Below are 13788 nucleotides of genomic sequence, written 5' to 3'. Positions count from 1 at the left end.
CAACTACAGGAGAACTGTAGGAAGCCAAATCTACTCAGGCTCTTAATAGATCAGACTGAATTTATTTTATTTTTAGAAATTTTTTTTAACGTTTCATTGTCCAGTTTTCCTCTTCTAAACACCCCAGGTCATGCTTTATGAACATAACAGGTTGGATCTGTTAGTGCCACTGAGCATTAAACAGCATTTTGTGAAAAAGCAATACAGTTTGTTCTATAAAATTAGTATTGTTGGTGATATTACAAGCAGAAAATAGGTATCACTGGATTCCCAAGCTATTCTCCTTTTAACAGCTAAATAGGTTGAGCAAGTTTTACATGTCACTTAGAAAGCAAACACATCACTTCATTAGAATATCATTTCCCCGGCAGAGAAGAATGGTGTATCAAGAAAGAATCCTACTGTCAAGTGACTGATTATTAATAAAGCTAGAGGGTTTTAGAGTATTTTCTTTTCACAAGCATTAGTGGCTTCCTTAAATTTGTCATTACCACAATGCAAAAATTGTACAAGAACAGATCTACTCTTTTCTAAAGTATGTATTAGTGCACTTGTGAACTAGTACAAAAGTTACTTTCAGAACAAGGAAACAAAAGCTGAGAAACAAATAGGACACGTGCCTGAAAGTAATTCATCCTATTGGATAAAGTAACAACAAAGCCTGGGTCATTGGGGATGGTTTTATCACAGAAAATGACATCCACACGATGATAGAGGTCTCGGAAGTATTCTTTAGCTGTTGGTAGCTCGCTGTTATCATTTTCTGGGTCATCCCTACAAGAGCAAACAAATGATAATACCATTACATACCATGTTGTCACACATACCAGCAGACAGGGCTTTTAAAAACGTGTTCTACAGTAAGTCAGCAACAGTCGAGAGATACAGAAAGTTTAGAAACCTTTTAAAAGAGCCACCACTCATACACAGTAGAACTAATACAGACAGTAGCGACCCACACCTCTGAGTATTTCTGTGCAGTGCAAGGGCAAAGCACTCGCATGCTGTGCTCGCTCATCTGGCAATACTCTGAATCCAGTTGTTCAAAGCATCATTCTAGCAGTTGTCATCCCTCCTTCCCACCCTGGCACATTACTGTGTGTCTGTATTAATGCTGCCACAGCTTTCCACGTACTCCTGTATTAATTGCTTTGCAGAGAGGCCAGATGTACAATAGCACTCCTTGAACCACAGAAGCAAACCAGTTGGCACCAATGCTGGTTTGGGTCACTACTGACTGGTACCCCTATCTTCTCAGTGGAGAAATAGCACCAGGGTACAAGCTGTGCACTTACCCGGGAGTCAGCAGCCAGCCAAAGGTGCATAACACCAACTGGGTCAACAGGGAATGCGAGTTCCAAGGCATGACATGAGAAATACATTCATCTCACATAATCTGGGGTAAGAGTGCTGAAGACAGACTAGCTGGCTTCCACCCACTGTCAGCCCATGGAGAGAAACAGAGCAACACAGTTGGGTGTGACCATCAGAAGTGAGAGCATAGAAATGCTGATTTATAGCCCTGACAAGCTTATGAAAGATCCCTTTAATGGATACAAGATGCAGGAGTTCTCCTTCTGCCTTGGAGAAAACTCCAGTTGAAGCAGCAGTACACCTATGAGTTGCCCAGACAAACTGGGAGCACCTCATCACTGTAGACCAGTAAGGAACTTACTGCGAGCATGAGTAAAATGGAAAAAAAACGGAAAAAATTCTGGTTCAGTTCTAAGCTGAAAGGAGCTCCAAGCCAAGAGCCTCGTACATTGGTAATGATACTGAGCTTGAGATCCGAAATGCTGGTAGGCTCTTCAGTGTCTAAGTTACAGTGGCTCCAAGGGAAAAGCTACAGAACTCAGATGCATTGCTGAACCACACTCTTTGGTAATATTAAGGCCTATTTTAGGTTGTTAGTTTTATAAACTAGGATGAAACCTTCTTTTCCTTAAATAATGTGGCATGTGGTAATTAAAATACTACTGTTTATTCAGAGGGGAAATGAAAAAATAAATTAGAACTGCTGAGAACATTTCTACTGTTGGAAAATTACACTTTGCTCTTGTTAAAAATGCTAAGTTAAAGGAAGTTCTGCTTTCAGAGTGAACCAGGTGATTTAATTTCAATAAGCTAGCCCCCTAAAATACATACTTCTGAAACACTATGATGTCGCCATCCATGAGTTCATCAAGAGCTTTATCGAGAGATACATCATAGTCTTGAATCCTTTCTGTTAAATTGGGTTTAACTTCCTGCAATAAAGAACAAAAATCGTTGATCATTAAATAAACAAAAGACACAAACAAAGGTTACAATAGTGAAGATGTCATCAGCTTGCATCTTCTTTCAACTGAAACAAATGGATGTATCTACGCACAAAGAAAATATAATCTTAGGTCCAGATACATCTAATTACTATTGATAAAGCTGACTGCTCATTTTTACCTTTGGAGTCTCACTCAAATTATCTTAATTTTCAAAACTATTTTATTATTCAGTGTTACCTATTCCAAAATTCAGAGATTAGATTTTTCTACGGATGCAGCTTCCAGAAGCTTAGAGAACACAAGTTATGCTCACTTATTTTAATACTGCAGAACTTTTGTACAGCAACTCACCTATCTTTTGTACTATATGCATTTTTAATATGACTTTATCGGTTTGTTTTTTTAAATATCTATATGCATATTACATATTTGCACTTGTAGGTTGACCTCCTGGGATAAAAGCACCTGTCTAAATAAACTGGAATCAAACGGCAATGCTGACCTGCACAGAGTAGGAGTACCTGACAGTTCTGTTTTTTAGGAAGAAAGTGTGTGCGCTCCCCTGGAGCCACCAGAGAGAGCAGCATGACTGCTAACAAAAATCACAACAAAAAAACAACTCCTTGTTCTTACTATAACAAAAGACTTTGTCTTAGCAAGATTTGTATCTTCGGCACTCAATAAATACAGCAGTTATAAAGATCTGCTATTTCTGTATTTGGACAGAAACGTACTAGCAGACTAAGCATTTTGTTTGCAGACTTCTAACTTAGGGAAGGAAGATGATGCAACGTTTTCTCAACTCTGCTGTCTAAGGAGGGCACTGAAAATACAACGGCCAATAATGTTAGCAGCATTAGCTCCTCTAACACTGCAAATCAGAGGATATGCTCAGATTTAGCACAGCAAAGCAGCTCATGTAGGACTTCATGTAGACATTTTTTGGTTTTAAGGCCTCACACTTCTGTTTAAGTCTGTTCTGAAGTTAACTATCTCCTGCTACTCTCTTGCAGCACTGTAGACTTCAGAACCACAGGTTAAAGAGTGCTTATGATTTACAAATCACCGTTATGAGCAACCTTTTTTTAACCAGTAAAGCTTCTTTTTCTCTAGTTACAGCATGTAAAAGTCAAAAATGTTACAAAAAGTCTATCAATCCAAACCTCATAGAGGATAAGGTTAGTTTCTTGTGGAAATCCTGCTCTCTCACACATAACTGGAAGCAAGTCACCTATTGGAAAAGAAAAGGAATGTGAAATGTGTTGCACTTTAATCACTAGTGAGATCTGCAAAAAAGAATCTATTTTCCTACCCTAGATAAATAGTTTTAAAATGCCTAAGAAAGAGAGCCTTCCAGATTAAAGCTTCCCTCACTGACATTCAACCCAGAGACAGATTTTAAGGTTTCCTTCCACTTCATCTGAACAACAACAGCAAAATGTGCAAGACCATCCAAGATCAGAGAGATGAAATAACACTGTTCCTTCCCCAGAGAAAAATTTTCATCTCTTTAAAAAAATTTTAAAAAGACAGCTAAAATAAAAAATTAGAAAGCATGTACATGTCAACAAAACAAGACAAATTGAGGTATTTTTACTCAGTGGACATTTGCTGAAATCTTTAAATTGACCCGTATGAAAACCACGGCTCACACCCAATTCAGTCTGAGCAGCTGTTCTCAGGCTGCCACAGTGAAAAGTTGTAGAAGAGTTATTTTAAAAGCTAGTGCAGAAGTACATTCCACAAAAAACCCCACCCCTTGAAACAGAAGGAAAAAAACTAAACTGAAGAGCAATATCAAATCACAAAGCTTTACAGCAAGTCTGAAAGAGCTGTTTATGTTCAGCAAACCTGCAACAAAATATTAACTGACAGCCACCAGCGTATCAAGGCAATGCTCTCGGCACTGAAGTTTCACTGACACAACGCGGGGAAGAAAACCGTCAGGTGTTGGGAGAAATCAGAATTTCTTTCTCATTTCCGTGATACCTTTACAGCCTACCTTTTGATTTCAGTATTAAAACTAATATTAAAAGAAAAAAAAAAAGTGCAATCTATTGTCTTTAAAAAACGCTAATTCTAAACAAGGAAACTGAATTTTAGAACTCACGTATTTTACAGGATATAGGTGTGTAGATATGTCCACAATAATTCAAACTCCGAGTCTTCGGATCATACATCTTTAGGAACAACATTACATCATCTGCAAATTAAGAAACAAGTTTTAAGTAAGGCTTATTTGAGTATGTTGCTGGGGCAGAGTATCACCTAGATACTTTTCTTTAAGCAGTAAGGAAGATGTGTCTTTGATTTATTAATTTGATTAATGCCCTTAAAATATTAATAAATGCTGCATTTTTATAAATCAACTTTTTACGTGTATATAAAAAAATTATTTAGTTATCTTAAAAAGATGTGAAACATGTCTTACACTTAAGAAATGATGAAAAACTGCATGAGAAAAATTAATCTCAGCACTGCAGTTTGATGGGTACATCAATGTCATCATTGAAAAAAGAAGTGCACATTATCTAAGATATACCCAAAATAAAAGTATTTTTTATTTACTCAAGTTTTAGCATATATGCTTACGATCTTTATCAAACTTGGGTAGTGTTGCTCCAGTAGCAGCCATCTCTGGATCTACTGTTTCCAAAAATATTGTCCATGGATTTTCATTGTCACTGAGCTCAATCATCTATGTAGAAAGATATGGAAGAAGAAAAGAAGTCTCTGAAGAATATAATATAATCTGATATCTGCATTTTCCTCAAATACAAGAGCTTTATGTCATTCTATGAGTGGGAGAATTTTTTTTTTTTAGTTGCATTAATGAAAGGAAGTTTACAAAGTTTAAGAGAAACAACAGATATAAAAAACACACAAAAAATTTTAATGAAGCAAAAGTGACAGGTTTTATTTTAAATGGACATATTTATTTTTCATTAAGAAACCCCCAACACCTACAGCTATCTGTATTATGGCAAGAAAATTACTTCACTTCAGAAGTAACACGACAGTGAAACCAATCACTGTTTTCTGTGGTTTTACATTTTAAGCAACACATGTTATTAAACCCAGAGGTTTTGCCCAAATAACGGAGGACTCAAAAAGACATTTCCGTTTGAAATCTACCAAAAACAACGAACATTATTTTTTCACGGAAGAAAAATCATGCACCACACTCCTCCCTGTTCTCCAAATCAATCCACTAAATCTCAAATCTTCTCAAGTATCAAACTTTACCAGATATAGATTAAATTAAAACCTGAAAAATTTGATGTCCCAAAATTGCAGATTTTTAAAGAGAACTAAAAATCACAGGTCATATATAGAAATAACGTTTGTCAATGAATATTTACCGTTTTATTGCCATCTGCTTCATTATCTAACATTGCAGGTCTTTTTGTTCCATTACTTCTAGCTTGCATTGGCCATAATCTGATTTGATCCTGGGGAAATCCCTAAAATAAATGCAAATTGTGACAGAAAACAGACACCAAAAAAAGCTAAGATGCATTTATTAAACCCAAACAGATCCTCTACTTTTAAAGCTCTAAATTACAACTGCTGTCAGACTTGGAGAATATAAAGACTATGAAGCAACCATAATGTAATAAAAGGTACAGAACTACAGAAAACTTACCATTGTTTGAGAGAGATTTTGAACAAATTCTGTAAGTGTGGAGTTTTTTAATACTTTGAAAACAGTGTATTTCACTTTTTCTTCATCATACATATCATTGCCTTGGTGACCACAGAACTGATCCTCTGCCACTATCTGAAAAATTACATTTAAAGGTTACTACTCATATTAACTCAGCTTCACGGTGGTGCATGTTCTTATGATGCTCCACTATGTAACGACATCAGCTCTCTGGATAGTGGCACACTGCTCACACTATTCATGTTCTCACGAAGAAAATTTGCAAATCTACACATTATAACGAAATTAAAAACCTCTTGTTGATAGTCAAATCAGTGTAAGTAATTAAAATACAATAATTCTTACAAATCCTGAACAATTAAAAACCAGTTGTGCTTAGATCCCAATCTTGGAAACATGTGCTCTAACAATCTTGGCACTTAAAAAAAGGCTACATGACTATTTTACTGGTGTAATGCAAGGAGGCTGGCCTAAAGTCTTGCCTAGATCCCCCACAGCTCCTGTGCCTTCTTTGTTAACAGAAAGACAAACGGGACAACTCTGCCAGTCTCTCCACTGAAAACATCTCTAGTGTAAAAGCAGTGTAGAACAACCTAAACCTCACCAACGTCTCCACTTATGAACACCAGAAAGAAGATGCAAGGAAGCATGGAGGCAAATGGAAAATGGGTTCTATTTTCTTGTGCCAGATGGGCTCTGGAAAGAGCCATAAACAGGGTTCCTTAAGGCAATTCATAACAATCTAGTCCATCTGGCTTTTCCAAAAAGATAATTGCAAATATAAGCACTCTCTCCTTCTGCTTCTACTTGATGAGCTCAGTTTGGCAGTAGTCCAGCCTTGCAGCCTATGGCTAGATACATTCTAATTTTAGAAAATAATTCCTGAAGGAGATAAAAGTGCGGTGGCAGGGCAGCCATTTGAAAAACCTGGTCCTCTTCCTTTCACCTGATCTTGCTATTTTTATTTGAAAGCATGTAACTTGTGGAGAAAACAGAAATGTCTATAACATACAGTACTGTTTGTTTCATTAGGATTTGTTGCATATGTAAATATACTTACAAGCACTAAAATTACAATTTCACGTCAAACACTACTTCCAAACACAAATTTAAAAAAAAAAAAAAAAAAAAAATCAATGTTTGTCTTGGGTGGCTCAATATTCTGAATTTTAATGGTAAGGTAGTTGCCACCTAATCCATTTCAAAAGCTGACCTGCACTTGCATATAGAGGTGAGCTTCCTGCCTCTCCTTCCTCTTCTGAGCTTCTATCCTTTTCTCTTCTTGTAGCCTTTCTACAAGTTGTTGAGGAATATCATGGTCTGTGACAGGCTGCAAAACTTCACCTACAAAGCAGATTTTGTGATGTTATTTCAAGATTTACATCAAACAAGGTTTTCTTCATACATACTTGACTTTCCTCTGATTTGAAGTCAAAACCGGCTTTTTTTCATGTTTTAATTAAAAACATGGTTTGATATCATCATGGTTTTGGCAAAAGCAGCATTTTCTCTCCCAAGCCAAAAAGCACTGCTTCCATGAAATATGTATCATAGACTTCTGAATTCAACACTCATCTCAGGATTAAAAAAATATTTACCACCATTTTTTTTCATATACATGTATCTACATATTTATAATCAATTGGATTTAGTTTTCCATCACTGAAGTTAGTTCACTAATTTTTCCATCTTATAAAATAATCAAGGCTGAAGCACTTTGCAGATACAGAGTCCTGCCTTACTGTGCCAAGAAAAGATGACATTAGATTAGCACATACTTTCCAAAAGTGAGAGAAAGACTGGTTTATCCCACAGAGAAGTCCCTTTGTATAGGAAGACTGTCAACAATTCAAAGTAAAATATAGCCCTAAATCTCTATATGTAAATCTGACTTGGAACACATGCAGAGTATATACATACTTAATTTTGATTCCCTGATGTAAACCAACATGTATGCATTGGTACAGTGCCGTACAGATAAGTCATCATCGTGACCTCCATAGTTGTGTTCAATCGCTTCTTCCTTTGTACATCTTGATACAACATCATCATCGAATTTACACCACTAGAAAGAAAATTTTATATAAATATAAATTTTACACACAAAACATGTTCTCGAATGATAAATTAATCCTATATCTGGCATGTCTTTCAGCTCTTTGAAGTAACTAAAATTGCTCTTCAGGCAGCATGAGTTGTTTTTTTTTTTTTAAAAAAATCTAGCTCAGTATAATTTATGCTACCTGCTACTTGTGCTCAGCATAAGGAAGGCCATAAATACCAAACCTTTACTGAAATATCTGAACATTTTACACTGAATATCAAAAGCCCAATAAGTATTCAAAGAACTTTTTAAGACTGTTATTCAATAGCTAACATTTCTATATGAATCAGAAAACGGACCTTGTTTGTTGTAAATTAAAAAGCAGTGATGCAGAAGATATCTAGTACTTATATGTACATTTAAGGTAATTACAGCAAATTTTAAATTAAAACAATAAAGCCAATTAAAAATGAAAGACAAATAGCACAAATTTACAGCAAAAACCTAACTCCTACTTTTCCTGCGAACAGTCATGTACACACAAAACCAGTCAACTCAAGGGAAGAGGCACCTGACCTATAAACATCTGATCCAATCGAGTCACCTAGACCTGTAACAGTGGGACGTGCAAAGATATTGAACTTCTGAGTCACGGAAACATCTGAAACATTCTATTTGCTTCAGCATAAAATCACCCTAAAAAAAAAAGGCTGGATAAAATCTGATTGCAACAGAACTGCAAAACATATACACACACACACACAACTGAAGGTATTTCCTTAATTAAAAGTCTTTTGCAAAAGCCAATAGCAAAGATGAAGCTGCTCCTCTTAAGAAGGCACGTGATTCTTTAATGCCTCCAAATGCAGGCTCCTCCCTGAAAAGAAAAAAACTACATACAAGGCCTACTGTTTTTTCTTTTTGCCAACACAAAGCAACTTTCCCAAATACGTTGGAATATGCACCAAATGAAAAAGCATCAAGCTAAGAACTACATGGAGAAGTCAAAACCCTGCGTGATAAAGCAAGTGTGCCAGCACGTTCTTCCGTTAGGGAACAAAAATTCCAAGCATTTGCCCATTATGAAAGCTGTAAGTAAGTATTTGCAAAACACAAATATGTTTAGGTGCTTTTCGATACTCACTTTGCCATCCCCCTTTGGATTTAAGTAAACAACATAATGTCCACCATGGTTATCTCCACTGTGTACTAGAACTGCATGAAGAATGTAATTTGCAGGATCTTTAGGATCTGTTTTTTGCAAAAATTCATCTAGTGGCAACTGTTCAGGAAACTCAAACCTAGTTTTGAAAAGGATTAAGACAATTGTATTTGTGGTTAAGACAGATACATGCTATTATGCAGGACATCAGTACTTACAAAAATCAGTAGTTACAAAAATTGAACAAGTTACTATTACAATGCCATTTCTATCCGGGATATACTGCACACAGCAGCAGATTTTATACTGTTTTAATACAGAATAAAAACAATCTTCATAAGCACCTCTGAAAAAGTATGCCCTCAGTAACAACGGTAAGAGCACTTTAACTGAAATAGTGCTGGGTTTGGATTCACTGTGTCAAGGGAGAAGCTCAAACCCCGTTATTTTCTAGTACACAAATACAGCTTTTCTTTCACAGGTATCACTGGACTGGAATATTATTTTGAAATGTCTTTCAGCTGCTGCAGTCTCACCTTCTTGGTGAGACTGAAAGAGTTGCAATACAGATTTAGTTTACAACCAACGACGTATCTCCTGGAGAAATTATCAGCCTAAACTTACAATGAGTAGGCATGGAAATAGATGAAGGGAAAGCAGAGGACTACTTATTTATCCTACTTACTCTTGTGACAGCCTATAGGAATGTACCAACTTTCCACACATGGCCCAAAGCATTTAAAAGATGCTTTCACTTCTTTCATATTCAAAACAACAGTTACAAATGACTATTTAAGCATTCAATTTGTCATTCAGAACCTTAACATTCTTTTGGGAACCTATACCACGTGTGACTGCAGGTACCTTGCTCTTGGAGTTGAATCAAAAGTAGGATTTTGGTAAATTATTTTTTGTAAAATACATTCACAGGTCCCAATTCTACAGTCAATTAAAAAAAAACTAAAAAAAACCCCTTACCTATCATTTATCTTGATGTTTTGGTCAGTTTGAGGATCATACATGAATCTCATGAGCTGTAGGTGTAATACTGGTGGCAATGTTAGGAACTTCACACCTTTCTCTGCCTCCTAGACATTTTAAAGGAAATAGAGGGTTGAAATTGCAAGAATTTTAGCAACACAAAATACTTTTTTGCTGCTGACACTCTTCCTATGGACTTTTATTTTATAGGCTTGACAACACAATGTGCACAAAAGAACGGTTCAAAACTTGGGTGGAAATTATCTTAACGCTGCACCGACCTTCCCATGAGCTACCCCAGTAACACTTACGAGAACTCAGTTCATTTAAATTTAGGCCATTCATACAAACACATGTGAACACCTCACTGCATTAAGAGCAAGTTACCTGTATAATTAAAATGAAAAGAGAATATGGAAGTCAAAACTCCTCTTTGATCAATTAAGAATTTCATGTTCATTGTATCCTGCCAAGAAATATTTGGCTACCATGCTGTACCTTCCTAAGAACAGCTAAAGAATATATAGAACAGCACTGACAAAACCTGGTATATATGGAAGCTGCAGAAGTAAGCTTTAGTAAAACAACATTTTTTATAAAGGACTTCAGCTTCCTACAGTGGGTGCAGCTAAGTGCAGCTGAAAAGCTCAGAAAAATGTGCACATGCATAAATGTTTAAAATTCCATGGGTTCATTTGATGTTCTTGATGAGACAAAAACCTAAGCTACTTTTAGAGCTATGCTGCTTTTTTATTAGACCAATAGAAGGACTATTCAGAGAAAGAACTTCTCAGTCTTGAGATCAGTAGAGAAGTTAACCATTAAGAACTCATAGGTACAAAAGCAAAACTCACTGCTAATTAGATTAGTTTTAAAGCCCAAGCTCCATTTTAAGAAACCTAGCAGAAATTAAGAGGAGCTACGTAAAAGCTTGTCTAAGGAGAAAAATCACCAAAATCAGTTGATACAACCTAGAGTGGGTTTTGCAACATTTTTTCATAACATAACTTTGTTAAGTTATTCTGTCAAGGACAGAGGAATAAAATTTAAAACCAAATTTAAAAAAAATTTAAAATACCTGCAAGCCATGTTCTCCTGCATCGTACTTGTTATCACCATCCAACTGTTCCACTGCAACATAGTCAATGAAGGACTCAAAAACTAAATGAAAAAAAGATTGGGAAATTGTAGGGAAGGAGAAAAAAAAATAAAAGTTTACTCTAGCCTGGGGGCTTAACAATGTAATAATCAAATAACATATTAAGACATGATAGTTAGTGCTTGAATAATTCTATTTAAAAAAAAATTATTGTTTAACAATGTCAAGAAATGCACCAAATCGTAGGAGCATACATAAGAGTATCAACAGAGTTTAAAATCACATAGTTACAACTGTCTGCCAAATCTCCTATTCTCACTTTGCAACTGTTAAGTATCAAGCTAGATGGCTGTTTGCTGGACCCTCACACGTCCTTTTTTGTGTCTTGTGTGCCAAGTACTTGGTAAAGTGATGATAAGGGACCACTGTTATGCTGCTCTGATTAGCTCATTCTTTTTATTTGCTTATTACCATGATCAGGTCCAAATAAAAAACTATTTTCTCCAAGTTCATCTTCATATCTAAATGATAACCTATTGTGATAACACTACTGTTATCACTATGGTACAGTATGCACTTTTACGACACGAGGAAAACTCCTAAAATTCACCAAATTTTATGAAAAGGTATTGGTGAGAACATTAGCGAGGAAGGAACAGAAAATGAGAGAAGAGAAAAAAGGTAACGTAAGCAAAAACTTCTTCTGCAGAAAATGTTTTCAATGAGGTGTCTTAAACCAAGAATGTTTCAAAGTGCTGAGCACCAACAAACCCATGTGAAATCAACAGGCACTAAAGTTGTGGAACATGTTGATGTATTGGATCGCTGCATATCACAACGTATCACTTACTGTTTTTCTTTCCCTTTATACTCAGCTGGATGTCGTAATAATCTTCTATTCGTTCAGAACGATAGTCTACATGTTTGCATTGGATATAAGACTGTAAACAAAAAACAAAAACCACAGACTTTCAATGTATACAAGTAACAGAGTGAAATTTAAAAAAAACCAACAACAACAAAAAAAACATACCACCATCTTCCCTCTGAACAATTTAGGAATAGTGCCTTCTACACACGTGCCTTTCATTTTATTTTCCACGTTATCAAGCAGCTGAAAGAAAAATTAGTTTTTACATAGGATAAACTTGCAGTTTTTGAATTTATTCATCACACAGAGATGACTACTTCACTGATTAAACTCATAAATTACTTGCATAAAAAGAAATGTTAGTCTATTCATACTAGCATCTCCTTTCTCGTCCTTTAAATCCTCCTCTTCCCCCTAAACGCTGCACTAAGGACTACTCCAACCACATTCCTTTGAGTCTGGAAAACTTCACAAATGTAACGATGCATTTGCATCTTCAAAACTGCATTTCTCTCCATGGCTATATAAGGACCACTAGCATACGTTCCGTTTATTTTCAGCCTTCCCTATCCTTTACAAATTCCTCACCCACAAAAGGCCACAATCAATCCCATTCTTAAAAAATAGAAATAAATCAAGGCAAAAAATCTGTGTCTTAGAGACCTGATTTAAACTACACAGTGGCAGCATTACTAGGTTTTTTTACTAAATTATATTATATATACACAATATCAAGAGACAGCATTATGCATCACAGATCTGTAAGAAACAATAAAAACATACCACTCGACATAGTTCCTGGACATCATGTTGCATGAAGCTGTCTAAAGTTTCCCACCTTTGTAAGGCAAATTGATACAAAATTACTGTATTATAAAGAAAACTTAAAGCTCAAAAGACATTTCTGTAGTTTCTTTGCAGAGAAAGAATTCAATACATAGCAAGACTTAAAGACTCTGAGATTGAGCACCGGCTGATGCACAGGTTTTTTTCATTCTATAGCATTTACTTGGCAGGAAGAAGGGGCACTGAACTTGGGGGACATTTTGGCAGCTGTTCTGCACCCACCTGCCTGCTCTCTCTGGGGATCTGGAGATGGGGACTGGGAAGGCAGCTGGTGCCAGCCAAAGAGGCCAGGGCCAGGCTGCTGCTAGCAGAATTCTACTTCCAGTCTACAACGTAGTCTCAGTTCACGTCAAAAAAAAAAAAAAAAACCAACAAAAAACCACCTCTTAAGAAAAGGCCTGGGAGCAATTCAATGCTGTCAGAATAGTTTCCACAGCATGCTTCTAGCTGCCTCTCTTCTGAGGGCCCTTCAGGTGCAGTCAAGTAGCATTCAGGGATTATTTCAGCAGATGAAAGGAAATAAATGGATTTATAGGAAATAGTGGCTCCTTTGTACTCATGTAAACAGTTAATGCTGGGCACCCAGTGACTCCAAGGATGCAAAGAGGCATCCAGCTTCCTGAACTGTCCATGTGCAAACACACTTGTGTGAAATGAGGGGTGAGAGCAACAGCCTCTAAACACCTCATAGCCAACCTGGCACACTCCAACAAGGGTATTCAGCACTACTGCCTTAAATAAAAACAGGAGCATAAAGTGGTTTTAGTTTCAGCATGAAATACTTTATCCTATGAACTCTAACATAAACTCAGAAATGCTTTTTAAGTCCCTGACAACTCTTTTTTTGCAGTAGGCAT

The 13788-nt window shown here is 36.3% G+C and overlaps 1 protein-coding gene across 1 annotated transcript in view; it reads right to left on the bottom strand.

Moving 5' to 3' along the window:
* USP7 (ubiquitin specific peptidase 7) overlaps window positions 1-13788 on the bottom strand; it is a 74499-nt gene that overhangs the window by 12960 nt on the left and 47751 nt on the right. The window contains exons 8-22 of the mRNA XM_074918820.1: window positions 12869-12923; window positions 12248-12328; window positions 12065-12155; window positions 11194-11276; window positions 10113-10222; window positions 9117-9273; window positions 7849-7993; window positions 7142-7272; window positions 5908-6042; window positions 5624-5725; window positions 4854-4959; window positions 4372-4464; window positions 3425-3492; window positions 2146-2246; window positions 621-774 (exon numbers count right to left, since the gene is read on the bottom strand). Of these exons, the coding sequence (XP_074774921.1) occupies window positions 621-774; window positions 2146-2246; window positions 3425-3492; window positions 4372-4464; window positions 4854-4959; window positions 5624-5725; window positions 5908-6042; window positions 7142-7272; window positions 7849-7993; window positions 9117-9273; window positions 10113-10222; window positions 11194-11276; window positions 12065-12155; window positions 12248-12328; window positions 12869-12923 (1612 nt within the window). The remainder of the gene's footprint in view (window positions 1-620; window positions 775-2145; window positions 2247-3424; window positions 3493-4371; window positions 4465-4853; window positions 4960-5623; window positions 5726-5907; window positions 6043-7141; window positions 7273-7848; window positions 7994-9116; window positions 9274-10112; window positions 10223-11193; window positions 11277-12064; window positions 12156-12247; window positions 12329-12868; window positions 12924-13788) is intronic.

The sequence above is a fragment of the Athene noctua genome, chromosome 15 (assembly GCF_965140245.1).
Source record: "Athene noctua chromosome 15, bAthNoc1.hap1.1, whole genome shotgun sequence".
In the NCBI taxonomy this organism is placed as follows: domain Eukaryota; kingdom Metazoa; phylum Chordata; class Aves; order Strigiformes; family Strigidae; genus Athene; species Athene noctua.
The sequence above is the reverse complement of the archived record's forward strand: the minus strand, read 5'-3'. Positions and strand labels throughout refer to the sequence as shown.